The sequence below is a fragment of the Hibiscus syriacus genome, unplaced genomic scaffold, assembly GCF_006381635.1.
Source record: "Hibiscus syriacus cultivar Baekdansim isolate YM2019G1 unplaced genomic scaffold, ASM638163v2 tig00110044_pilon, whole genome shotgun sequence".
In the NCBI taxonomy this organism is placed as follows: domain Eukaryota; kingdom Viridiplantae; phylum Streptophyta; class Magnoliopsida; order Malvales; family Malvaceae; genus Hibiscus; species Hibiscus syriacus.
In genome coordinates, this window is record NW_024062574.1 from 2,139,515 (window position 1) to 2,167,454 (window position 27,940).

Here is a 27,940-nt window from a genome sequence, read left to right on the forward strand (position 1 = left end):
TCATCACCCAAACGACAACCACTAGATTTCCAGATAGAAATTTTCCCGGAAAATCGTGGACCATGTAAACACGTGCACGTGTATGCTTCCATGGCTCTCTCCAGTCCACTCACACCAACCCAAAAACAATAAACCCATCGAGCTTTACAAATCACGAGTCGTAAACAACAAAGAAAAGAAGAAGAAAACCATTGTTTCATACCGGAGCTTTGAACATGTCTTCAATGGCGGCTTCATCGGTAATCGGGTTTAAGGGAGGTTTAGGAAGTTCGTTCAGCGGAGGTGAAGACTATCCCACGTTGGCTAAATCGGTTCCCTGTGTCGTTCGTGTCGGAAAGGCCGTTCGAGCTCAGCCGGTGATGAAGAACGTTAACGAAGGGAAAGGGTTGTTCGCACCGCTCGTGGTGGTTACCCGACAGATTGTCGGGAAGAAGAGGTTCAACCAGCTTAGGGGAAAAGCCATTGCCTTGCATTCTCAGGTGCCGTTTGCAGTTTGATAATGCCATGATTCCATGAAATATGCACTCGGTTAATATCTAAATTTGATACTTTTTTCCGTAAAATTCAGGTCATTAATGAATTCTGCAAAGCAATAGGGGCCGATGGCAAACAAAGGCAAGGACTGATTCGTCTGGCAAAGAAGAATGGAGAAAGGCTTGGATTCCTTGCATGATTTTATGTAGTTTTGATGTCAAGAACATCCTTCAGTCTAGTTTGTATTGTTATATAATTTTCAGACAAGAAATCGAAACTTATAAACAAAACTCATATTCGAAAAAGGCGAGTTTTTTTAATAGGTAAGCGAGCTAAATCGAACAAAGTTCATCAGTTCTCAAAACACCATCAAACACGAATCCAAAAATGTCGAGCATGAGTGACATCGATAAAAGTTCAAAATGGGAAAGATAAAAGATCCAGCAAACTATGTTTCAGGGAAACGAAATCACTAAACAATGGCATTGGCTGCACTTGCAATCCTTGGCCATAGGTCGGCACACTCCTTCGCGATTGGACCGGTTATGGCAGAACCTTTCATTTCTCCCTTCGGATTCACAATGACACCGGCATTATCTGCAACCAGAACAAGATTTGGAACACAAACTTAGAACAGTAAAACATCAGAAATCAGCCTCTCAAACACATCTATATCCGACAATCTCATCCAAGTTCAGACAAAATACCCAAAGAGAGTCGATCTAACATGTCTTACAACAATGGAGCATTTGCAACCATCTCATAACTGATGCTGACATTGCTTTAGCTAATAGTCAAGACCATGTTAAAGACTCAAGAATTTCATCGTACAACATTAAGATTTTAGAATATGTAGGATCCAAATTGAGCATATGCAAGCGTTGAAAGCTTAATGCATCGGCAACGATGGACACACTCAATTTCCAGACTAGTAACTGTATCAACCATTGAGCATTGAAGTGGACACATGACTTTTTCTGGTGAAACAATGTTATTTACTTTTAGTTTAAAATCTATCATTAAAAGATGACGAGAGAATCGGGATAAATACAAGTGAAAAATACATCTGGAGTTCCAACCTGGACCGGGATGATAAACATGTATATACCGCCTGATATCAGATGGGGACAGTACATAAGTTTAGCCATGTCTGGTAGGTGTAGAGAAACACTAAACAAAAAGTTCTCGAAACCACATCACCAGCATACCAAAGCCCAAAAGGCAAGAAAAAACAACAGAAAAGTCTTTTAATAGTTTAGAGATCACAAAAAAAGTACCCCAAGTGATGTCGAATAATTATACTGTCCCCAAGTCCCAATGAGCAATTTTACTATAAAACTAACTCACCACTCAATTATGCTGATTTCGAGAATCATCAAACAGCGGTGACATGCACATAACCACATCGGTAAAACTCTATCTTCAGCACAGTCTACACACCATTTATCAATAGCATCTACCAATTTACTAGTCCCGAGTCCTAAACTATACGGAACAGTTCATTTCTGTACCTAGCAACAATATCAGACTCACACTCGTAACCAAGACCGAGCACCATAAACCAATAGATCCCTAACTGCAATTCACATTAGAATGCAATGAAACTATAAACCAATAATAATTCACCTTCAAAGTACATGTAAACACCATCCTTTCGGCGCCAAGGCTTGCGCTGCCTCACAATGACAGCAGGCAAGACCTTCTTCCTCAGATCAGGCTTCCCTTTCTTGACAGTGGCCATCACCATGTCTCCGGCACAAGCCGATGGCAAGCGGTTAAGGCGGCCCTTGATTCCCTTCACCGATATGATGTAGAGGTTTTTAGCACCGGTGTTATCGGCACAGTTCACCGTGGCCGCCACTGGTAAACCCAGTGACATCCTAAACTTGTTTCCAGCTGACCCTCCACGTCCTAATAAAAACAAAAATTCCACCTTTTCAGCTAAAAACAGCTTATGAAAAATAAACAATATCCCATTTAATGAATCAAACCAAATTAAAAGAAAAAATAAGAAGATAATTTTCTGGGTTTGTTTTCCCGATCTCGGTTTGAGCATTATCATGCGAGAAAATATCAAAGGCAGGATTTTTTTCCATCTGTTTTGCCTCTATTTTCCCGGGAAACAAGTGGAAAGCGAGAAGGAAAATGAAACATGTAACTGATTCCGAGAAAGAGAGAGATGGGAGCTTACCTCGCTTCGACATTTTCGACGGCTGAACAAAAACAATGAGGGAAGGTAGGGTTTTTAGCCTTATATAGGGCTTTTCTAATGTTTAATTCATTTTAAGTGTTTAAAGAATAATTCAAATTAATTTTCGTGTTTAAAGAATTTTTAAGTTAAAAATAGGTATCTAATGTTTTTTTTGTTACACTTTTAGACAATAGTTGACACATATCATCATGTTTGTGTTTTTTTTTTTTTTAAATAAAATATTATTTAAAAATATTTTTCAAAAAATCTAAATATGACATAGATTATTTAACAATATCATTTTTTACTGTATATTTAAAATATTATATATTATTTTTATCAAAAAAATTTAAATATAAAAAATCAATTTAAAGTATATTTTAGACACCTAAAAGTGTATTAAGTTTTTTTAACGTGATTGTTGAAGATGATGATGGGCTTCAAGATGTGGATCTTCCATATCTTTAAGTTGAGCCTGGACTCAACATTGGGCTTCCTGAATAAAACTAGTGTAAACATTCTTGCCCTAATGACCTTACACATGTCCATTTCAACACAAATTTGAAAATCATATCGAACTAAATATAACTCGAATAACTTGTATGTTTGACTTAGATGTTCCGGTCGGAGATAAGCTTCCTACTTTACTTGAGTTGGCTTCAAGTACCGTCGGCGGACAACTCAAGTCCCATCCACCACGATCTAAATGTCGATTAGATCGTCATCTTTCAACGAGGCTCGAGGGAGGTTACCATTTCAGATTCATGGACCGCCATGATACCTGCTGGAATTAGAATGTCCACACTTGTTGAGCAATCACCGTTATCATGTTCGAACTCGATCAGAGCATGTCGAATTCGAACTCGACACCAAAACAAGCCTTTTGTGCCCAGTTTCAGATCCATATTTTCACTTATCTAATATGGGTGTTTCATTCGAACTTAGATCAACATCAAGCTCCAATGACGGATCCAAAAATATTTCTGAGGATGAGGTTGTATATGGATAAAATGTTTTGGGTCTATAAAATTCAATCCATGAAAGAGCACAGGCAAACTCGTAGTAATAATGAAAACCTTACCCAGAGGCAGTAAAGAGATGAACCCAAATCGTTAATGGACTAAACTGGATAAAAATATTTTGGGCCTATAAAAAGCTTATGAAAAAATCCCTAATCTAAACCATTGAGACTTTCATTTTGATCCAATTTAGATTTGTTTTTCATATTATTTCTTGTTTTCGACTATCCCTCGCTCTCATTTTAGCTGCGGCTGATACTGCTGCTGCTGCTGCTTCCTTCTTGCTCATTGAATAATTTTTCTAGCATTGATTTCTGCAGTCATCAAAACCCTAATTCCTATTTCACCATGAACTGTTCAAGTAAGCTTTCTAATCATTTTGTTTGTTTTATTTTCTTTAACTCTGTAGGATTTCCATTTCTGCTTTTGTTCTGAGAGATTTACGTTGTTCCTTGCAGTTTCGGGCGAGGTTCCGGAGGAGCCCGTAGTCTCGACTAAATCCGGCTTGCTCTACGAGAAACGCTTAATCGAGCGACACATTTCGGTTCGTCTTGTCTGTTTTTATCCCTTTAGCAAAACAAAAAAGAAGAGTTTCTAGGGTTCATATTATAATGCTTAGAAAATTGTAATTTTTTAAGGAGGGAAAACTATTGAAGCTAATTTTGTACATTTAAGCTATTTTTGGATGAACCAGCTTCACTTTTGATAGAATGTGCTGCTGTTTTTATTAGGAATATGGGAAGTGTCCGGTTACGGGGGAGGAACTTACTATGGACGATATTGTCCCAGTCAAAACCGGCAAGGTGATTTTACCATCGGTGGTTTCCTTACATACTTTTGCTGCATCTTTATGAGCTGATTTGTTTGTTTTCATGGTGGCTGATGCAGATTGTGAAGCCCAGATCTTTAACAGCAGCTAGCATTCCTGGGATGCTTGGAATGTTTCAGAATGTATGTTTTTAGATACTCTCACACATATATAAATTTGTTCAAATAATTGCATACTTCACGTTTAGAAAGCATCCTTTCCTTTTGTTACCCATGTGAGTTCTTGGTGGGGAGAGGTTTTTGATTGTCCTCTGTAATTATTTGCAATTCTGTCGTTGATTTCACATGGGGTATTTTCTTCGCTTTAGTTGGAAATGAATGCTTTCATTATATTATATGTTTTCCGATTATGTGGATTTGTTATCGGTGCAATTTTTTACTTACCGGTAAATTTCTTAATGTTTACATTGAATTTTCTTTAGTTGTTCACTTCTGATGCCATTACTTCCCTCATTGCAGGAATGGGATGCTTTAATGCTATCCAATTTTGCATTGGAGCAGCAGCTTCATACTGCCAGGCAAGAGCTAAGTCATGCACTCTACCAGGTAAAAACAATTTGAATATCGCTGTCTGTTTATCTTTTTTGACATTCTTATAATCCTTTTACTTCTTCCTTTTTTTTTAATTTTGTGTTATATTACTGCATCAGAAAGAACATAAAGTTTTATATGTTTGTTGCCTTGAATCTAGACTGAAACAGATATTGCTGATTTTCTGTTTTGAGCTCTTTTTGGAAAACCGTATTTTACAAGCTTGCCGGTGGTTATCTTTCTTTTACATTCCAGGAGAGGTTGAATAATTTAGCTAAATGTATGTGGGGACATTTCTTTTTTGTCCTCGAGCTTTTATGTACAATCTTTGCACTTTTTTAATTGGGTCTTTGTTTTAAAAATGTGTATCCTCAACTGTAAAGTAGATTGATTGTAGAGATCACTTGTCAAGATCCTTTTGGTTATCAAATTTGATAATTAAAAGTATATTGAGTTTTTATTTACCCTTTTGCTTTTGGTTGTTTTTTTTCTGGCTATTTTTTTATCTAATTATAATATTATTCAAATTATTATTATTTTATAAAGCATGATGCTGCCTGCCGTGTGATTGCAAGACTCAAAAAGGAAAGAGATGAAGCCAGATCATTACTTGCACAGGCTGAGAGGCAGGCACCCTTGCCTGCATCAGCAGCTACTGCCAATGTTTCTGCTCTCAGCAATGGAAAACGAGGTTCTTTCTCAGTATGATTTTAATTAATGTTTATTTATCTTTAAGTAATTCAATATCTTATTAAGGTTTATTTTGTAATCATAGGTGCAGAGAGTGAAGATGTGGGCCCTGGTGGAAAGAGAATGCGTCCTGGGGTTTCTGATAGTATTATTGCTGAGTTAACAGAATGTAATGCAGCTCTGTCACAACAGCGTAAAAAGCGCCAGGTACCCTTTTTACCTAGCATGTTTTAATTAATTCCAAATATTTCTTTGTATATATCAACTTATTGTGTTTTGGTTCCCCTCGTGAAAATCCTTTCCTTGTGTTTTCTTTCAGATACCTTCAACATTGGCTCCCATTGATGCGTTGGAGAGGTATACCCAACTATCTAGTCATCCTCTTCACAAGACTAACAAACCTGGGATCACTTCAATTGATATCAATCTTTCAAAGGTGTGGTGCTAGTTTTAGTTAACCTCTTTAATGAAACTTTCGCTTTGCATACACACCTAGACAGGAAGCAATTATACTTTGGATATTGCATTTCAAAATTGAGGAAATGAGAATGGCTTCTAGTCTAGTGCAATTATGTTACATTAGGCTAGCTGCTAGCGATTTTTGATATTTTCATTATACCTTAATCCCATATTGGTACAGATTGTGGACTGAAAACTGAGTGTAGGTGCAGCCTGTTGAATGCATTTACCCTTTTTGTTTTTCTTTAGTGGATTTATCTAATGTTAGAATCACTTAACTAGTATGTATTATTAAAGTTTGTTCTACAGATAACTCTGTAAAACTTTATCCGTTAACTTCCTTTTACTTTTGGTTGTTACTTGTTAGGACATTGTTGCCACTGGAGGTGTTGATTCAAATGCTGTACTCTTTAATAGAACATCTGGAGAGATTTTATCAACGCTCAGTGGCCATTCTAAGAAGGTTTTTCAGTTTCCTTTATTTCATTCAAGAACTGCTATGTTTACATTTTTCTTTTGATATTTATTGACTGACTACATTCCTCTTTTGCAGGTTACTAGTGTAAAATTTGTAGCTCCAATTGACGTATTTTTAAGCGGTTCAGCAGATAAGGTAAGCCAATTTTTCGAGTCTAAAGTTCTTGTTGTGGTCCTTATTTTAGGCTTATACTGCTTGAGAGATATTTTTTAGAAGGATGTAGTCTTTGCATCTTTATCCTTTAGCCACGACTAAACTGCTCCCAAAGTTTAATTATGTTTTAGCTTGCATCTCCATTTGATTGGTTTTTGAATGTTGCAGACTGTTCGCATTTGGCAAAGGTCTGAAGAGGGAAACTATGATTGCAGGCATATTCTGAAGGATCATACAGCCGAGGTACTTGCTCGAATTCACATATTCTGAAGTATAGACTGATTATCAGATTGTGGTTCTGGTTCGTTTGAGGTGTTGTCGACATGAGAATAAATCTACCTTTATCCTTTCAGGTGCAAGCTGTCACAGTTCATGCCACAAATAACTACTTCGTAACTGCATCACTTGACACAACATGGTGTTTTTATGATCTTTCCTCTGGTTTATGCTTGACCCAGGTCCAAATCCTTCTATATTGCTCCCTCTGTTTGATCTGTAGGGTTCTCCGTAACAGCAAATATCTTATTGTTGCTTGTGAAGTAAAATGGATTTGTTTGTCTCTTAGTAATTAACAGTAACCTGTCTTTGTAATCTCTTTAATTGATCCTGAATGCTGGGTTCTGACAATAAATCTAGCTTGTGTTTAATTGATTCATGAAGGGCTCCAAAGTAATCTGTGAAGTTATGATTATTTCCATGGTCATGGTGTTATATGGACTGTCAATTGTTTCTTGTAAATTTCTGGCATGTATTCAAATTTCCACTGAATGTATTAGACTTCCAATGGAAAGCTGTAGTTACCAATTTCTTTACTGATACAGGTCTTGGTAAAATGATATTTTTTCCTTGAGCTAAAGTTTCTTTCATTTATTATGAAGAGGAAATTCAATGATGAGTCAGAATTTTATTTATGCAGGTTGAAGATCCTTCAAATTCCATGGGCTATACATCTGCAGCTTTTCATCCTGATGGTCTCATTCTTGGAACGGGCACTACTGGAGCTACTGTTAGAATTTGGGACGTCAAGAGTCGGGTATAGGAACAGCTTTATGATAGTAACATTTGTTTTTCACATATTTCCTTGTTCTTCTATTTTTTAAAACCACTTTGTCTTTATTCTATTTTCCTACAGGGAAATGTTGCCAACTTTGATGGACACACTGGAGCTGTAACAGCCATATCTTTCTCGGAAAATGGTTACTTCCTTGCAGTGAGTACCTAGCCAAATTATGCACATTAGGTTGATGATCGTGGATTTCACAATGTAATTAATGTTTATAACTGCAGACTGCTGCGCATGATGGTGTTAAGTTGTGGGATCTACGCAAATTGAAGAACTTTCGATCTTTTGAATTATATGATCAAGACACACCAACTAACTCCGGTATGTTTATCTTGATAATAACAGACCCTGCATGGCTATATATATTCCTAGTTGTGGAATAATACTACACATGAGCTTGTCTATGTAAACTAGTATACTTGTCTGTTCTCTGTGCTTTTCATCTTGGCAAATTTTGAGCTCAGGAAATCTAAAAATGAAAACCGTGCAAGCAAAATTGAATTGTTATCACTGATCAGAGTTTGTTACAATGAAAAGCTACATCTTATGGTAGCTTTAATTTGTTTTTCTTCTTCTTTCATGGATTTCGATCATAGTGGAAATTACCTTGCAATCGCTGGCTCAGATATACGGTAGGTGCTCATAATGTCTATATGTTGGATGTGGAGACTGTGTATGCACATGACATCTCAATTGTGGGGACCTTTTAGGAATATGTTGGGTATCTTTTAACTGAAATTCCTAAGAACTTGATTTAAACTTGCCTGAAATGTTATGTCCTCCATTTCTCTGCATTCAACATACTCATCCCCTCATGATTACTGATTCTTGTTGATACTGATTGAATTTTGTGCATTCAGAGTTTACCAAGTCGGCAGCGTAAAAGCTGAATGGAATTGCATCAAAACTTTACCCGATTTGTCTGGCACAGGTGTTCATCTTCCGAATACTCCTCAGTTCAATCTATCATTTTTTATTGCCATCTGAAGTTGAATTGCGATGTCTTCTATTTACAGGTATAGCAACTTCTGTCAAATTCGGTCTAGATGCAAGGTACTTGGCAGTGGGTCAATGGATCGTAACCTCCGGATATTCGGCCTTCCTGAAGACGACACTTCAACGGAATCATAAAACCATCCCTTCTGTTTTCATATATGGTAAGTTGACTCTGAGAACTCTTGGTAATCGCGACCACCCCGTTTCATGGTTGAAAGCAAAAGCGTAAGATTTCAAGGTCCGTTGCAATCTTTTAGTTTTGTGCGTCTGTTCCCGAATTTACCATTGTCGGCATCCCTCCGGCAATGTATGCTCTACTGTATCATTTAAATGTGTTTGAAGAAATGAAAGCTAGGCAAGACACGTTAGAGACAATTCCAAGTCCTAGAATTGAACCATCCCTAGTGAGATTTACATCCGGTAGCCAACACTTTGTTGAATCTTTTTTAATTTTAATTTTTGTTGTCATTATGTGGACTTAACTGGAAGTGTTTATGTGTATGCAATGCAGGACTGAATGTGTTATATGTAGAGTTTTTTGTACTTCCTCATATTTGGGATCGACTTTCTCCTAATAATGTTGTTTGCTTTTTTTTAATACGAGGTTAGTACAAAACAATATTTATTTAAAGATAATTTTCAATCATTTGACATTAAACGCTTACACATCTAACGGTGCTTGAGTTTAAGATATCAAGGAATAACAACAATTTCTTTATTATCGAGGTTTCTTGGTTCGTGCTAATGTTGCTTTCACCTTTGATATTATATGACACTTTTTCATTGGACGTGTCGGATGAAAAAATGTTATTTGATTTAGAAACATTTTTTTTAATTTTGTTATGTAACTAAGGCTTAAGGGTGTTAAAAGCTTTCGATTTTTTTAAATTAATAGTTTATGGTTTATAAAATTGTAATATATTTTTAAAAATCTAGAATTATTTTAGAATTAAAATGACATTAAAAATTAAAAGAATTCACACGATAGAAGCTTGTTAAAGTTGGTCAAAACAATTTTTTTTTAGATAAGAGGGTTCGATTGGGTGAAAAAAGTTTAATTTATTTTTCATAAAATTAGAGATAGGTTAAATAAGTCGACTTCGAGTATCGTTGAGTTTGATTTGGTTCAAAAAAAATTAAAATTAAGAATGATTTGACTCGAAAATTTGCAAGTCTAAAATATTTAAGCTCGATTTGAATTGGAAACTATAAATTAAAGCTCGAAAAAACTCGAAATAAAAAAAAACAGTTAAATTGAATCTAAATTTCAAATCTAAACGTATATGAAAATCATACTCTATTTTTTAAAAAGAATCAACACATAAATTTAATATTATTATCAATTTAATATTTAAAAAAAATTAAATATATTATCTTTTGAGTTATTCGTGAACTTTTCAAGTCAAGTATTATATAACTTGTTTTGGTTCGCTAAAAACTCAACTCGAGCTTGAGCAGTGGCAGAACCACAACTTGGTGAGGGTGGACGCATACTTATCTTGAAATTCGAAATTTCTTCGATTAAGTGCTCACCCCGAAAATTTTCTTGCCCGCCCTGATGTAGATGCTCGGTTTTGTCCGGGGCTAGGTCGCTAAACCCGACCCCAAATCCATTAAAGGCCTGATTCAAGTCCAATATTCCTCAGCAAAGCAAACCAGCCCACGTGAAGTATGGAAAACAAAAATGATTAGAAGGCAGTTAACAAAAAGGACCACGACTGGGGAATTTTTTTTTAAAAAATGAAAACGATCAGTTTAAAGGGGGTAACCGCTGGAAACTAAAGGGGAGAGGGTTATCACCATCACGGGGGAGAATGGTAAAGAGGACGGAGGGTATTTTTCCTTGGGAGGAGGGAAAGAAACAAAAGGAATTTGAAGAATAACCCCATTAAAAATTCCTTCTCAATACAAACCTCACCGATCAATAAAATAGAGTAAACTAAACAATTAAACAGAAACAACAGTAAAAAAATCATCCTCAGTCATTCGACATCTCAATTGAAGAGGGAAGAATTCAATTGTTGCTACCTGAGTTCGAAGCCTCCGCCGCGCGAGATTTGTCGTCGGTTTCGTCTGTCTTCAAGGAAGCATTCAACCACATAAAGGTAATACTTTTAATGTTCCGTCGTGGGTTTTGTTAGGTGTCAAAGGTTGTATCTTCGGGACTAGGTTGGGATATAGGACTAGATGGTGTCCTGTGGGTTATTTAGGTAAATCTTACACGGATTTATGCCCTCGTCGGAGCCTATAGGTGGTGGTGGTCGTTCGTTTTGGTTGAGGGCCATGAGAAGGATGAGGAGAGATGCTTAGTTTCGATCAGGGTTTAGCTTTAGGATGTCTCAGGTGTCAGTTTTTGGCGGTTGGAGCAGAGATGGTGTTGACGTACGGCGGCCATGGCTCCTTCGGGTTTCGCGTTGTCGTCGTTTAGGTCCTTCGTGTGTTGCCCTCGGTCGCCGTTCGGGACGTGAGATGGCCAGTAGATAGGAGGATCGTGTGGTGGCTGGCTGAGGTCGTGGGGGCTTTTGAGATCTCTCGGTGGCGTTGCATGACTGGCGAGGGGAAGAGAGCGAGAGAGCTTCAAAGCTTTCGATTGGAGAAGAGGGTGAGAGAGGGGTCTGAGAGTTAGAGGTGAAACGGCGCTGGGGGTTGAGTCAAACAGAAAGAAGGCTTAGTTTTTAGGATTAAATCTTAGGTTTTAATTAACATGGATAAAGCGACGTCGTTTAGAGTACCCATTTCGCGTGTGGGTTATCCACAGCGTGAGCCATTCAACTTTCAAGGCCATGCATTCTGGTCCTAAATTCGAATCTTTTATGTTTTAATTTTGTCTTCTTATTTCATGAACACTTGAATTTAGTCCTGGATAGTATATTTTTTTTCGTTTACTTATACATTTGAACTCTATTTCTTTATGTTACTTTTAGTCCTTAAATATTTAGGATTAGTATTTAGGAAATTACATAGAGACCACTTAATTGGGTTGTTTAGGTGTAGATACCTTGCTTATGCGTGTGTTTTATTTAAGTCCTTGATTTAATTATGATTTGCATGTTTTTTGTGTGTATTTAAATTTAGCCATTATTCAATATGTATATACGTTTTTAAATGTATAGCTTGACATATCATGTTTTTGTTTTTATATTTGAGTCACACTTGTACATTATATGTTAATATGCATGGTTTATGATTTTTTTTTTTAATTTTAATTCAAATATATGTATGTAATTTTTTTTTGTATGTCACATTGTATGATAGTTTAATTAATTTTTGGCATGACATACTTTTTACATGAATTGCATGGTAACCTCATTTGCATAACTCGACATATTACATAATCGGACTAAGGGTAATACCCTTTTAATTTAAAATTGTCTTGAGTGGCCTGTCTTAACTGATTAGAGGGCCGTTTTGACGTTTAAATTAAAATGTATCCCAAAAGTGAAACAAAAAATTGATTCATCACCTAAAATTTGGGAACGAAAGAAAAGGAAATGTTCGCTTATTTAAATTTATCGAGAAAAGGTTGTTATAACTTTTAAGATCTGGTCTCGATATTTGTAAATAATCGAACATTCTTTATCTTTCTAAAACGACTTGGTAATTTTAATTTAATTTATTTGAGTGCTTTTGAATGTTTTCAAATTTACATCGTTGTTTTATGGGATCAAAAATCAAATTAAATTAGAATTTGCAAAGTTAATTGTAAAGACATTAATTAATCGACTAGGTACCGTTTTAGGGCGTTGTGGGGGTGCTAATCCTTCCCTGCACGTAACCGACTCCCGAACTTGGATTTTGGTAATGCAGACTTTAATTTGTTGTTTTAATTAAAATTAATTTTTATTTAAAATAACAAACATTTTTGGGTGCCCAATCACACCCTAATCAAAGATTGGTGGCGACTCTTTGAAAATGTTTTTAATGAAAAGAGAATTTCAAAATTTTCGAAACGAGAGGTTTTTAAATCGCATTTGTTTTTTTTCAATTGAAAGAGGTAAATTTAAAATTAATGTGGTTTTTCAAAATCTCACCTTTTTTCACCTTTTTAGAAAAAATTGTTTTGACAGCTTGGCGACTCCGCTGGGGACCTTTTTTAGAGAGTCAAGCCGATAGTCGATTAATTAATTGTCTTTGCAATTGAAAATTACAAATTCATTTTAATTTGATTTTTGATCCCTTGTTTGGTTTTTAATAAGTTTCGTTTGTATTTTGATTTCTTTAATTTAATTCGATTGACAATTAAATAGTTGTACTGATCTGTTTGCTAATGATTTCAGAATAATTGTGTTTTGGGAATTGATTTTGAGTGTGTTTATTGATTGTTTTTTTCGCTTTTCCTCACACACTGCACAGCTGCATTATCATACATGAGCTAAACCCCGCTCCGTCCTAATTAAGTAGGAGTGAGAGACTATGCCCTCGTGTGGTTTCACCTCCGCATGGGATAGTGGATCGCTGGAGCTCACGCCTTATGGTCCTCATGGTAATCACCTCCGCATGGACATAAGGAGGTGTGTTCCCTCGAAATTGAACTCGATCCCCTAAAGCCTGTGATGGACCAGGATTGAGGGTTCGGCAGCCCAAGGGGGAACCGACAAGGACAATTCGAGAACCTATTACTTTAGAACCTAACCCAGCATATAGTGAACATAGAGCCTGAACTTAGGTGGAGCCTAACTCGAACCTTAAGAATCCCGTGGGAGGGTACCAAGGAAAAGCTTTTTTGAGTCATTTATTTTCGTTTTTTCGAATAAATGCATGCGAACTAGATATCATGCGGTTAGGTTTATTTTTCGAACAAGCATGCGAATTAGATATCATGCGGTTAGGTTTTATTTTTGTGAATAACAAAGCATGGGGGTAGATATCATGTTGGGTAGGATCTGATAAAGCATGATTGGGTAGCCAGCATGTGGGTAGGATTCTTGAACAAATTATTATCCCGATTTAATTGCTTTATGTTTGCTAACCGATCACTTGTTGTCTTTGTCTTGTTTCTTTTCTGTTTTGCATTGCACTATCCATTACATGGTGTTGATTTGGGATCGATGTCCATATAGAAGGCCAGTAATATGGAACGAACGGTTCAGAAAAAGATTGAGGACAATGCCGATGTTCTGAGGTGGTCGGAACAGTCCCAACTGACCAATGGGGACAGCGTGATGCATGGATACGTGTCGGAGTTATTTGGTTATACTCATATCAACATGCGTCAGAATGATCTAAGTGAGCTAAAGGAGATATGGGTAAGATGGACAGTAGCCGATAAGGAGATGTTTTATCAGTTGTACGGCGATATTCCTTATCTTCTGGATGTTTCTATTGACCGAAATCTGTTTAGAGCATTGGCACAGTTCTGGAACCCGGCTTATAGCTATTTCACATTTGGTAGAGTGGATCTAACACCAACAATAGAGGAGTATCAAGCTTTTGTCCATTGTCCGAGGTCCCAGATGGATAAAGTATATACCAAGCTGCCAGTCACTCCTTTGTTTAAGAAGAAATTACTATTGATGACCGGAATGAGTGAAGATTGGGTAATCAGAAACATTAAGAAAAAGGGAGACAATGAGTGCATTTCTTGGGCTGCTTTGAAAGAAGTAATTGATCATCACCCTGATAAGAGAAAGAAGCTTGACTTGTTTGCTTTAGGGATTTATGGGCTCGTTATTTTTCCAAAGGTGCAAGGATATGTAGACGTATCAGTCGTTGACCTGTTTGAAAGATTAGACAAGCACGTGGATCTTGTTCCAGCCATTTTAGCTGAGACGTTCCGGTCTTTGAGTTCTTGTAGGCGCGAGGGAGAAGGACGCTTTATAGGATGTGCGCCTTTGTTGCTAGTGTGGATTCTGAGTCATTTCAAACATGTTGAAAGAGCACCAGGACGAGTGTTTCTAGAGGGGTTTTCGCCTTTGAAAGATTTTCTTTCTAAAGAATGGCCTGGGGGCTTCACCGAAGAAAAATGGATGGTCATCTTCAAGGACATCAGAGATGGAGATATTTTGTGGCGAGCTTCGTGGAATACCTCTTCAGATATACTTTACCGATGTGGAGAGCGAGATTGGGTTCCTTTGCCAGGTATATGGGGTTCTGTTGGGTATGCACTGCTACTAGTTTCCAGACAGTATGGATCGAGGCAGTTCATTCCAGCCACGTGGGATTTGGTAGTATCAGATTTTGCATTCAAAGGAGATCAGTATAAGGGTAAAGTTAAAGGGGTTGCTGAGGCCTGGAAGCAAACTCGTCGCGTGAATTTGTTCACCTATGATCTCGGGTTATCTCAAGAGTACAAGCAGTGGAGAAGCGGTCGAGTAAACGATAACATCCCGATAGTGAATCCTGAAAATATTCAGCCGGTGGAGGAACAGTTGAGAGTGGTGCCATCTCAATTAGAGTTAGCCAAGCGCGATTTTGAAGCAGAACGGAGACAATGGAGAATGACTTTGCAGAAACTAGAAGATTAAGTGTATCAAAAGGGATTGGAGATCGACGTTCAGAAGAGTAGAGCAGATCGAATTGAAAAAGTGGAGAAGCAACTTCGGCTAGACTTTGATGATCTTCGGTCAACTTATCAGCGAATGGTAAAAGCTCAGGCAGGTTCTAGCTCGAGTAAGTCTGTCGAATTGAGGCAAGAGGTGGCGAGCCTCAAAAGAGTAGCCGGAGAAAGTCAAGAAGAGCTCAAACAAAGCAGGTACCAAGTGAAGATTTTATCGAAAGAAAATGATTCTTTAGAGCAGCGGTTACAAAAGAGTCAAGCTCAGAATGAGAAGTTGAAAGAGAAAATTGCAAGTTTAGAGACCGTATTACGACGATACCGAAACAGGGAAGGTAGCTCAAGCCATGGGGTAGTTGAAAGTCTGAAAAAACAAGTGAGTGAGCTTGAAGCCATGGTTCAAAATTTTCAGAGGCAAGCAAGTGAGCTATCGATAGTTCCTTATGAGGGGGATATACAATGGCGTTTTCGATGGGAGCGAGCTCAGGCGAGAGTTAAGCAAAGAGAAGACTTATTGCTTGTTACTTAGGACACGCGCGGAGAATAGCTCAATATTTGGTCATTTTATCCGAGGAAGCTGCTGATGTGACTGAAGAACTGGATCCTGAGGCTGAAGAAAACCAGAAGATCGTGGAGTTGCTAGCACATGTACAGCAAATTGGAGAGATGGTGCAGATTTATTTGTGATATGTTTCAACTTTGTAATTGAACATCGTTCTAATATAAAGAGTTGTTCTAAGGAGTCGTTCCAGGATCAACACCCTGCATTTTGCATATGCATTTTTAATACATTTAAATTTTTGCATCGCATTTTATTCACTCATAATCATATAAATCATTATTTAATAAACAATAATGTTAACAAAATAACTCTGTGACAGAGTAATACTGGAAAATCCCAAGCATATCTACAGAACCAGGAAGAAAGTTATGGAAGACAAACTTGCCCAAATTGAGAAGGCTCAGTTGGAATTACAAGATAATATCAAGAAAATGCAAGAAGATATGATGAATGCCCAAAAGGAGATGTTTGCTAAGTTTGCGAGTATGTTGGAAGGAAGAAATCCAGAACATGGGAAAAGCCCTATGCCAGAAGGTGTAACTGAGGACCCACTTCATCATCCAAGGTTAACCCCAGAACAATCTCAGAACGTTCAAGTGACCCCTGTTTATGTCGGTAAGGTGCACATTAATCCAGTCGGTGCTTCTGTTAACGTACAGCCTGGATATAGTTCATATCAGGAAGAACATCAATATCATCAAGTTCCAGACCTTGATGAAGAAGCCAAGAAGGACCAAAACAATCTGTTGGAAGAGAAATGGAAGTAGTTAGAAAGAGATGTCAGAGCCATGAAGGAAGATACCAGTGTCTATGGATTTGACGCAAAGGAGTTAAGTCTAGTTCCTGATCTGGTCTTGCCTCCAAAGTTTAAAGTTCCTGACTTTGAGAAGTTTGATGGTACTAGGTGTCCCTCTACGCATATCACGATGTTTTGTAGGAAGATGACCGGATACATAGGGGACGATCAATTGTTGATACACTGTTTTCAGGAAAGCTTAATTGGCTCGGCAATCCGATGGTATAACCAGCTGAGTAGAGCTAATATTAAATTGTGGAAAGACTTGGCTAAGTCCTTTCTTGAGCAATACAAACATGTGAAAGATGTTAGGCCCAATAGGATGATGTTGCAAGGAATGGAAAAGAAGTCTAACAAGAGTTTAGACAATATGCTCAAGATGGAGATGTAGCAGTGCAAGTCCACCCGCCATTAGAAGAGGAGGAAACAAATATGCTTTTTGTCAACACCTTAAAGGCTCCTTTTTTCTCGCATCTTATTGGTAATCCTTATCGAAGTTTTGCTGATGTAGTTACGGCGGGAGAAATGATTGAAATGGCTGTTAAGAATGGGAAGCTCGAGGGAGGAGAGTCTAGTAAGAGGCCACCAACGAGGAAAAAAGAAAACGAAGTCAGTAATGTGAGACAGTACAATTCTAATAACATCACTGTTTCCCGTCCTCAAGGAGCAGGGCCATCAACACAAAATGATAATAGACAAGGGGCAAGGGACCAGAGGAGAGAGAGGCCTCAATTTGATCCAATTCTGATGACTTATAAGGAATTGTTTCAGATTTTGTATGATAGACATGTGGTTTCGCCATATCACGTGACACCAATGCAACCTCCTTTTCCCAAATGGTATGATGCTAGTGCTCAGTGTGAGTACCATGCAGGGAACCCCGGGAATTCCATTGAGAATTGTACTGCTTTTAAGAAGGTTGTCCAAGCTTTGAGAACGAGGAATGTCATCAACTTTGGTGACAGTGAGCAGTCGAATATAGCTCAGAATCCGTTGCCAAGCCATTCAGGAGCAGGAGTTAATGCGATTACTGAAGAGAGAGGAAAAAGAATTGTAAGGAATGTTAGTGAGGTGGTATCACCCATGAGTTGGGTGTGGTGCCAGATGGTCAAGGTAGGATTGTTGAAGCCCAGTTTGACGGGTGAACAGTTTAATAGTGGAGAATGTCGGTATCATAACAGTGAAAGACACAGTATTCAGCAATGTCCTGACTTCCTATCTTTGGTACAAGACATGATGGACAGTAAAGAAATTGAGTTCTTTAGAGAGATTGCTGAAGAAGAGGAAGCGGAAGTTTGTGCTTCAGAAGGATCGTCTAAAGGGGTATACAATGCCAGTTGTCCCCTAATTATTACTCCCAAGAATCGAGTTATTGAAAAGGTAGCTCCGAAAGTGGTTATTACACCTCCATCTCTATTCCCGTATCGGGATAATAAACAAGTGCCTTGGAGATATGATTGCCATATGGAAGATGTAACAAAAGAGAATAAGGAAGTAGATGAGGTGGGATGCTTTACTAGAAGCGGTAGGTGTTATTCTCTTAATCCACCTAAAGAGTCTGAGAAGAAGGTTGCAGTTGACAAGGGGAAAAAGGTTGATGTGCAGATAGAAGAAGATAAGCATGTTATCAATGAACCAGTAACCGAGAGTGAAGCGATAGAATTTTTGAAGTTTCTGAAACACAGTGAGTACAGTGTTTTTGAACAGTTACACAAGTTGCCTGCCCATATTTCTATTTTATCATTACTTTTGAGTTCAGAGACCCATAGGAATGCTGTGTTAAAGGTTTTGAACCAGAATTTTATTCCGAAAGAGTTGCCCATTGAAAAGTTAGATCGGTTAGTTTCCAATGTACAAGTTGATAATTTTTTATCTTTTTCTGAGGATGAAATCCCTTCTGGGATGATTGGTAGTCAGAAGGCTTTGCACATCATAGTTAAGTGTAAAGGGCATGTGTTATCCCGGGTTTTGGTTGATAATGGCTCGGCTTTGAATGTGATGCCCTTAGTGACTCTGAAGAAGCTTCCATTAGATAGTACAATTATGAGAGCATGTCAAAGTGTGGTTCGAGCTTTCGATGAGACTAAAAGAGAAGTGTTGGGCAAGATTGATGTTCCTCTGAATATTGGTCCAGCAACTTATGAAGTGGAATTTCTCGTAATGGACATTATGCCTACGTACAATTGTTTGTTGGGAAGACCTTGGATTCATCAGGCCGGTGCAGTTCCGTCCACATTGCACCAGAGACTGAAATTTTTGATTGATGGAAGGTTGGTATGTATTCATGCTGAAGAGGACATTATTGCTTCTGTTTCTACTACTGCTCCGTACATTGAAGTGGATGAGCAAGCGGTCGAGTGTTCTTTCAGATCGTTGGAGTTTGTCAGTGCTACATTCGTGGCTGAAGGCAGGAAGATACCAAAGCCTAGACTGTCAAATTGTACCAAAATATGACTCAAGCTGACCCTTGGAAGAGGAGCAAAAGTTGGGAAGGGGTTAGGTCGACAGTTGCAAGGACCGGTGAATCCAATATGCTCTGTTACTAAAAGAGATTGATTTGGTTTGGGGTATCAGCCAACTCCGAGGGATAAGCTGAAGGGGATTAAGAAGGGTCAGGAAATGAGAAAGGCCAGATTAGCTGGTGAAGACCTTAGTTGGGAACCCATGACCTTCCCGCCGTTGAGCAGCATTTTCATATCTGGGGGGCATATGTTTCAAGGGAATTCAAGGAACACTGAGGTGATGGTTGAGGATGCATTGGGAGATTTAGGCATTAACGTTATAAATGATGATGAATTTGAGGAAATGAGAGCTATGGGCATTTATCCTGTACCGCCAGGCTTCGTGTTGAACAATTGGACCGCGGAAGAACTGCATGTAGTTTACAAATCAGTTACAGAGTAATTCACTGGAACTTTCTCCCTGTTGTTCATACCCTGGGGCAATAGGTGATTTTATGTAAAGGGTTAAGCTGTTTGTTTTTTCTTGCTTTCAATAAAAGATGCATTCTGTTAGTTCCAAATGGAAAACATTTTCCCATGCATTTCATTCATTCATTCTTTGTTGTATATATGTATGTATTTATTTATTTCTATTTATTTATATGGGAAAAGATCCTCCCATATGTATATATGTATATATATCTTCTTTTTCATTATTTTTTCAGGAGCACAGATATCAATAATATGAATGCCAATGACTCTGACCCGGAGATTGATTTCGAGAAGCCTATATGTCAAGGAGAAATCGAAGATTGTGATGATGATGAAGGATGTGAACTACCTTCTGAATTGCTGAAAATGGTGGGGAATGAAGATAAGCAGATTCTGCCTCATAAAGAGTCTACTGAGATTTTGAATTTGGGGACATATGAGGATAAGAGAGAAGTAAATATTGGTACCACTCTGTCAGTTGGAGGTCGACATGATTTGATAGAATTGCTTCAAGAATACAATGATGTGTTTGCTTGGTCATACGAAGATATGTCGGGTTTAGATACATAGTTGGTTGTTCACAAACTGCCAATAAAGTCTGAATGTAAACCGGTACAACAAAAACTGAGAAGAATGAGACCCGAGATGCTGCTCAAGATTAAAGAGGAAGTGAAGAAACAATTTGATGCCGGGTTTCTTAAAGTGGCTAAATATCCTGAGTGGGTGGCGAATATTGTCCCAGTACCGAAGAAGGATGGGAAAGTTTGAATGTGTGTCGACTACAGGGATCTCAACCGAGCTAGTCCAAAAGATAATTTTCTTTTGCCACATATAGACACGCTAGTGGATAATACTGCTGGAAATTCTTTTTCTCTTTTATGGATGGTTTCTCTGGCTACAATCAAATCAAGATGAACCCTGAAGATATGGAAAAAACGACGTTCGTTACCATGTGGGGAACATTTTGTTATAAAGTAATGCCATTTGGATTGAAGAACGCCGGGGCAACATATCAAAGGGCCATGGTGACGTTATTTCATGACATGATGCATAAAGAGATAGAAGTTTATGTCGATGATATGATTGTCAAAGCTAAGACAGAGGAAGAACATATCGGGAATTTGAGAAAGCTTTTTAAAAGACTAAGAAGATGCCAGTTAAAACTCAACCCAAATAAATGTACTTTTGGGGTGACATCTGGGAAGTTATTGGGATTCGTAGTAAGCCAAAAAGGAATTGAAATAGACCCAGATAAAGTAAAGGCTATTCAAGACTTGCCAGCCCCACGAACACAAAAAGAAGTCAGAGGATTTTTGGGGAGATTGAATTATAGCTCGGTTTATTTCACAGCTGACGGAAAAGTGTGATCCCATATTCCGCCTTCTTCGTAAGAATAACTCAGGGGAATGGAGTGAGGATTGTCAAAGAGCTTTTGAAGCAGTGAAAAGATATTTGTCGAGTACTCCAATCTTGGCGCCACCAATCTCAGGCAAACCATTGATTCTGTATTTATCGGTTTATGAAAATTCAATGGGGTGTGTGCTGGGGCAACGTGACCAAACTGAGAAGAAATAAAGGGCTATCTATTATCTCAGTAAGAAGTTCACTGAATGTGAGACAAGATATTCACCCATTGAAAAGTTGTGTTGCGCTTTAGTATGGGCTACCCGAAGGCTTAGGTAATATATGTTGTATCATACTACTTGGCTTATATCCAAGCTTGATCCCTTGAAATATCTAATGGGTGTGCCTGCATTATCTGGAAGATTAGCTCGTTGGCAGATCTTATTGTCCGAGTTTGACATCCAGTATGTAAACCAGACGGCAATTAAAGGAAGTGTTATAGCGGAATTCATTGCAAGCAGGGCTTCGGAAGAATATGAGTCGTTGAGCTTTGATTTCCCAGATGAAGATTTAATGGCTATTTCGGTAGAAGAAGCAGTTGCATCCACTAGCAAATATTGGAAGTTGAACTTCGATGGTGCTTCAAATGCCATGGGACATGGAATCGGGGCGATTTTGGTCTCACCAGAGGGAGAGCATTATCCTTTCACCAGTCGGCTTAATTTTGATTGTACTAACAATATGGCCGAGTATGAAGCTTGTGTTCTGGGTCTTAGAGCTGCTGTTGAATGCAAAGTAAAAATGCTTAAGGTATATGGAGATTCAGCTTTGGTAATATACCAACTTAGAGGAGAATGGGAGACAAAAGATCCTAAGCTTGTAGAATACCGTAAGTTGGTTATGGAACTTGTTGAAGAATTTGAAGAAGTAACTTTCAATTACCTCCCCAGAGAAGAGAATCAAATGGCAGATGCCTTAGCCACACTGGCAGCAGCATTTAAGATGAGCGAGCATTCCAATATGATGCCCATTGAAATGAAGGCTTATGAGTATCCAGCCCATTGTTTTAATATTGAAGAAGAAGAAGATGGAAACCCCTGGTATTATGATATCTTGCAATATATAAAGTATCAGAGTTATCCAGAACAGGCCACTGAGAATGATAAGAGAACCATTAGAAGAATGGCATCAGGGTATGTGCTTGATAGTGAGACTCTATACAAGAAAAGTCTGGATCAGGTCTTGTTAAGATGTGTGGACGCGAAAGAAGCCAAATTGATTCTTGAAGAAGTGCATAAGGGAATATGTGGTACCCATGCTAATGGGCATGCTATGGCTAGCAGATTATGAGATTTGGGTATTATTGGTCAACTATGGAAACATACTGTATCAATTATGCCCAAAAATGTCACAAATGTCAGATTTATGGAGATAGGATACATACTCCTCCTCATCCGTTGCACGTAATGACAGCGCCGTGGCCATTCTCAATATGGGGCATGGATGTTATTGGACAAATTTCGCCCAAAGCTTCAAATGGTCATCACTTCATTCTGATAGCCATAGATTATTTCACCAAGTGGGTAGAAGCAGTTTCTTACGCAAATGTTACCCAGTCTACAATATGCAAATTCTTAAAGAAGGAAATCATTTGTAGATATGGTTTACCAGAGAGGATTATCTCTGATAATGCGTTGAATTTAAACAATAAGATGATGGACTCGGTCTGTAAACAGTTCAAAATAAAGCATCATAATTCCACCACTTATCGCCCAAAGATGAATGGGACAGTAGAGGCGGCTAATAAGAACATCAAAAGGCTCATAGAGAAGATGACTGAGACCTATAAAGATTGGCATGAGAAGTTGCCATTTGCTCTGTTTTCCTATCGAACTTCTGTACGAACGTCAACTGGGGCAACTCCATTTTCTCTGGTATATGGGATGGAAGCTGTCTTACCTATTGAGGTAGAAATTCCCTCACTTCGGATTTTGTCAGAGGTAAAGCTCAATGAGACAGAATGGGTACAGGCTAGATATGACCAATTGAATCTGATTGAAGAAAAGAGATTGAAAGCTATTTGTCATGGTCAGATGTACCAAAAACGTATGATACGGGCACATGGTAAGAAAGTTTGCCTTCGAGAATTCCATGAGGGAGATTTGGTGCTTAAAAGGATTTTACCTGTTCAGAAAGATTTCCGAGGAAAATGGATGCCCAATTGGGAAGGACCTTATGTTGTCAAGAAAGCCTTTTCTGGAGGAGCTCTAGCCCTAACTGAAATGGACAGATCAGAATTACCATATCCAGTGAATTCCGACGCTGTTAAGAGATATTTCGCTTGAAGAAGAAATAAAAGAGAAAAAAGAAAAAAAATGAAAATGAGAAGAAGAAAAAGAAGAAAAAAATGAGAAAAAAGGAAAATGATGGAAAAAATGAAAAGAAAAAAAAAGAAGAAAAAATGGAAAATGAAAAAAGAGAAAAATGAAAAAAAGAGAAATAAAAGGAGAGTTCAAGATGAAAACCCGAAAAGGGCGTCTTGGAACCAAAGGAGGTCTCAAGTTGAAAACCCGCAAAGGGCGACTTGAGTTGAATTTGAAATTCAGAATTCGCGTATGGTGGAGGTTCTGAATCAACTTTGGAAGTGGAAAGAGCTCCTGATATGGATAGTAACAATGACAGTTGGTCTCGATTGAAATAACCAAGAGAAATTGAATGCACATGAGATTCAATACTGGTTTAGGGCATCCAATGATAGAGATTTGGGAGTTTAGAAGCAGCTTCATACTCTTAAGCATCACAATTTTGGAGATCTTTTTGACAGAAGCTACACTCGAGACATTCTCACGGCATGCCAGTTCAAAAGCATTTGCATTATTGATATTTGAAGACGCCTACTCTTTTGTTCTTTTATTGTTTCCAGTTAAAAGTTTGCCATGTAGTTACCTGAAAATTCTCGACATTTATATAAATAAAGAGATGTCTTTCCTTGTTCGTTTCCCTCTTGTAAACATCTTATTTTGAAAGGTTAAAACATATAGCTTAACTTGAAGTACATGAGATCATTTTGTATTATTGTGCAAAAGGTTTTGGAAAATGCAGGTATTCTGAAGCTGATGATGGTTTTAACATGTAAGCTTGTGTGGTTACGGGAAAATGAAATCTTGAAGTTCGTATAAAATTTCAGCCATTAAAAGATGACCCTAAGAGATTGTTGTTTGTCGAGAAGTTGGTCATGGATACTGGCGGGTTTCAAGAAAGAAAGGAGCCAAGGTCATGTTAAGGCGAGAGATATGGAATTGAGATTGTCAACTGGGGTGAACTGGTCAAACGTTCTGTGCCCAAGATGAAGCCGAGTTCCATCGAGATCAAAGGAGATAGAGTTCCTTCGAAGAAGAAAGTGCATCAAATTGCATATTTGCATACATTTAGGCATGAATAGGATCATGGCACTCATAATTGCATGATGGCTTAAGCATTTGCAGGTTTCCCAATGATAGTTGAAGATTGAAGATATTGAAGCATCGAGATGAAGATATTTGGTTTGGAGATTTTGAAAAGGATGATGTTTATACGAAAACTGAGCCAAAGCAGAATCAAATATCCAATGGCTTTCAGACAAGTTTTCATGATAGAGATGAATTTTTAGAAATTTTCTCAAATTCTAAATTTTTGAATATAATATTTGCAAGCATATGTTCATGATTGATAATGTTTGATTTTCAGGTTTGACCTTCAAAATAAGTAAATTTTAAGCCTTCACGAAAGAGCAGTGAAGCAATTAAATCTATAAGCCTTCACGAAAGAGTCGTGAAGCAAACTCGTTTGTTGAAGATTGAGTCCTATACTCTCTGAAGGAATAGGGAGCGGACAAGTTCGTTGAAGATTGAGTCCTATACTCTCTGAAGGAATAGGGAGCGGACAAGTTCGTTGAAGATTGAGTCCTATACTCTCTGAAGGAATAGGGAGCGGACAAGTTCGTTGAAGATTGTTCGAGTTCTATACTCTCTGAAGGATTAGAGAGCGGACACGTTTTATGAAGATTGTTCGAGTTCTATACTCCCTGAACGAATAGGGAGCGGACTCGTTTATTGAAGATTTTCCGAGTTCTATACTCTCTGAAGGAATAGAGAGCGGACCCGTTTTATTGAAGATTGTTTGAGTCTTATACTCCCTGAATGAATAGGGAGCAGACACGCTTGCCAAAGATTGTTCGAGTCTTATACTCCTTAAAAGAATATGGAGCATACTCGTTATTTGAATATTTTCAAGTCTCACTTATCCTGAAGTAGCAGAGAAGCGGATTAATCTTTTGAAGTTCTAGTGGTCGGACAAACTTGATCATCTATTGATCTTTGCTCTATTCTCGTTGCACGACAATGAGCAAAGAGGGGCAGCTGTAGATGCTCGGTTTTGTCCGGGGCTAGGTCGCTAAACCCGACCCCAAATCCATTGAAGGCCTGATTCAAGTCCAATATTCCTCAGCAAAGCAAACCGACCCATGTGAAGTCTGGAAAACAAAAATGATTAGAAGGCAGTTAACAAAGAGGAGCACGACTGGGGAATTTTTTTTTAAAAAAAACTGAAAACGATCAGTTTAAAGGGGGTAACCGCTGGAAACTAAAGGGGAGAGGGTTATCACCATCACGGGGGAGAATGGTAAAGAGGACGGAGGGTATTTTTCCTTGGGAGGAGGGAAAGAAACAAAAGGCATTTGAAGAATAACCCCATTAAAAATTCCTTCTCAATACAAACCTCACCGATCAATAAAATAGAGTAAACTAAACAATTAAACAGAAACAACAGTAAAAAAATCATCCTCAGTCATTCGACATCTCAATTGAAGAGGGAAGAATTCAATTGTTTCTACTTGAGTTCGAAGCCTCCGCCGCGCGAGATTTGTCGTCGGTTTCGTCTGTCTTCAAGGAAGCATTCAACCACATAAAGGTAATACTTTCAATGTTCCGTCGTGGGTTTTGTTAGGTGTCAAAGGTTGTATCTTCAGGACTAGGTTGGGATATAGGACTAGATGGTGTCCTGTGGGTTATTTAGGTAAATCTTACACGGATTTAGGCCCTCATCGGAGCCTATAGGTGGTGGTGGTCGTTCGTTTTGGTTGAGGGCCATGAGAAGGATGAGGAGAGATGCTTAGTTTCGATCAGGGTTTAGCTTTGGGATGTCTCAGGTGTCAGTTTTTGGCGGTTGGAGCAGAGATGGTGTTGACGTATGGCGGCCATGGCTCCTTCGGGTTTCGCGTTGTCGTCGTTTAGGTCCTTCGTGTGTTGCCCTCGGTCGTCGTTCGGGATGTGAGATGGCCAGTAGATAGGTGGTTCGTGTGGTGGCTGGTTGAGGTCGTGGGGGCTTTTGAGATCTCTCGGTGGCGCTGCATGACTGGCGAGGGGAAGAGAGTGAGAGAGCTTCAAAGCTTTCGATTGGAGAAGAGGGTGAGAGAGGGGTCTGAGAGTTAGAGGTGAAACGGCGCTGGGGGTTGAGTCAAACAGAAAGAAGGCTTAGTTTTTAGGATTAAATCTTAGGTTTTAATTAACATGGATAAAGCGACGTCGTTTAGTTGTTTAGAGTACCCATTTCGCGTGTGGGTTATCCACAGCGTGAGCCATTCAACTTTCAAGGCCATGCATTCTGGTCCTAAATTCGAATCTTTTATGTTTTAATTGTGTCTTCTTATTTCATGAACACTTGAATTTAGTCCTGAATAGTATATTTTTTCCGTTTACTTATACATTTGAACTCTATTTCTTTATGTTACTTTTAGTCCTTAAATATTTAGGATTAGTATTTTAGGAAAATTACATAGAGACCACTTAATTTGGGTTGTTTAGGTGTAGATACCTTGCTTATGCGTGTTGTTTTATTTAAGTCCTTGATTTAATTTATGATTTGCATGTTTAATTTTGTGTGTATTTAAATTTAGCCATTATTTCAATATGTATATACGTTTTTAAAATGTATAGTTTGACATAACATGTTTTTATTTTTATATTTGAGTCACACTTGTACATTATATGTTAATATGCATGGTTTATGATTTTTTTAATTTTAATTAAAATATATGTATGTAATTTTTTTTTGTATGTCACATTGTATGATATTTTTAATTTTGTTTAATTAATTTTTGGCATGACATACTTTTTATATGAATTGCATGGTAACCTCATTTGCATAACTCGACATATTACATAATCGGACTAAGGGTAATACCCTTTTAATTTAAAATTGTCTTGAGTGGCCTGTCTTAACTGATTAGAGGGTCGTTTTGACCATTTTAAATTAAAAGTGTATCCCAAAAGTGAAATAAAAAAATTGATTCATCACCTAAAATTTGGGAACGAAAGAAAAGGAAATGTTCGTTTATTTAAATTTATCGAGAAAAGGTTGTTATAACTTTTAAGATATGGTCTCGATATTTGTAAATAATCGAACATTCTTTATCTTTCTAAAACGACTTGGTAATTTTAATTTAATTTATTTGAGTGCTTTTGAATGTTTTCAAATTTACATCGTTGTTTTATGGGATCAAAAATCAAATTAAATTAGAATTTGCAAAGTTCATTATAAAGACATTAATTAATCGACTAGGTACCGTTTTAGGGCGTTGTGGGGGTGCTAATCCTTCCCTGCACGTAACCGACTCCTGAACTTGGATTTTGGTAATGCAGACCTTAATTTGTTGTTTTAATTAAAATTAAATTTTATTTAAAATAACACATTTTTGGGTGCCCAATCACACCCTAATCAAATATTGGTGGCGACTCTTTGAACAATATGTTTTTAATGAAAAGAGAATTTCAAAATTTTCGAAACGAGAGGTTTTTAAATCGCATTTTTTTTTCAATTGAAAGAGGTAAATTTAAAATTAATGTGGTTTTTCAAAATCTCACTTTTTTTTTCACCTTTTTAGAAAAAATCGTT

General features: G+C 37.8%; 2 protein-coding genes and 1 pseudogene across 3 annotated transcripts; 2 read left to right on the plus strand and 1 right to left on the minus strand.

The window, feature by feature from the left end:
• Positions 1–184: 184 nt before the first annotated feature.
• On the plus strand, positions 185–27,908 carry LOC120213880 (protein PROTON GRADIENT REGULATION 5, chloroplastic-like). Of its 2 annotated transcripts, XM_039211926.1 has the most exons (5): positions 185–479; positions 569–674; positions 17,565–17,572; positions 23,815–23,821; positions 27,879–27,908. In XM_039211926.1, exons 1-2 carry the CDS (start codon positions 216–218, stop codon positions 671–673), a joined length of 369 nt encoding a protein of 122 aa, XP_039067857.1. In that variant the 5' UTR covers positions 185–215; the 3' UTR covers position 674; positions 17,565–17,572; positions 23,815–23,821; positions 27,879–27,908. The 2 variants fall into 2 exon arrangements, with proteins under 2 accessions (XP_039067857.1, XP_039067856.1); XM_039211925.1 differs by lacking the exons at positions 17,565–17,572; positions 23,815–23,821; positions 27,879–27,908 and having other exon boundaries at positions 569–727.
• Positions 828–2,711, minus strand: LOC120213879 (60S ribosomal protein L23-like). The gene is made up of 3 exons (XM_039211924.1): positions 2,666–2,711; positions 2,101–2,385; positions 828–1,071 (listed from the first exon to the last, which is right to left on the minus strand). The coding sequence occupies exons 1-3, from the start codon at positions 2,676–2,678 to the stop codon at positions 947–949; spliced, it is 423 nt and encodes a 140-aa protein (XP_039067855.1). The 5' UTR covers positions 2,679–2,711; the 3' UTR covers positions 828–946.
• LOC120213877 lies at positions 3,920–9,366 on the plus strand (annotated as a pseudogene).
• Positions 27,909–27,940: the final 32 nt, after the last annotated feature.

What these genes read in the sequence shown, in the direction of transcription:
- LOC120213880 (XM_039211926.1), top strand. Translation starts at nt 216, where the DNA reads ATGTCTTCAATGGCGGCTTCATCGGTAATCGGGTTTAAGGGAGGTTTA. An exon ending in CCATTGCCTTGCATTCTCAG is followed by an intron (nt 480 to 568) that starts GTGCCGTTTGCA and finishes CGTAAAATTCAG; the next exon opens with GTCATTAATGAATTCTGCAA.
- LOC120213879 (XM_039211924.1), bottom strand. An exon ending in TGTTTACATGTACTTTGAAG is followed by an intron (nt 1,072 to 2,100) that starts GTGAATTATTAT and finishes TTCTGGTTGCAG; the next exon opens with ATAATGCCGGTGTCATTGTG.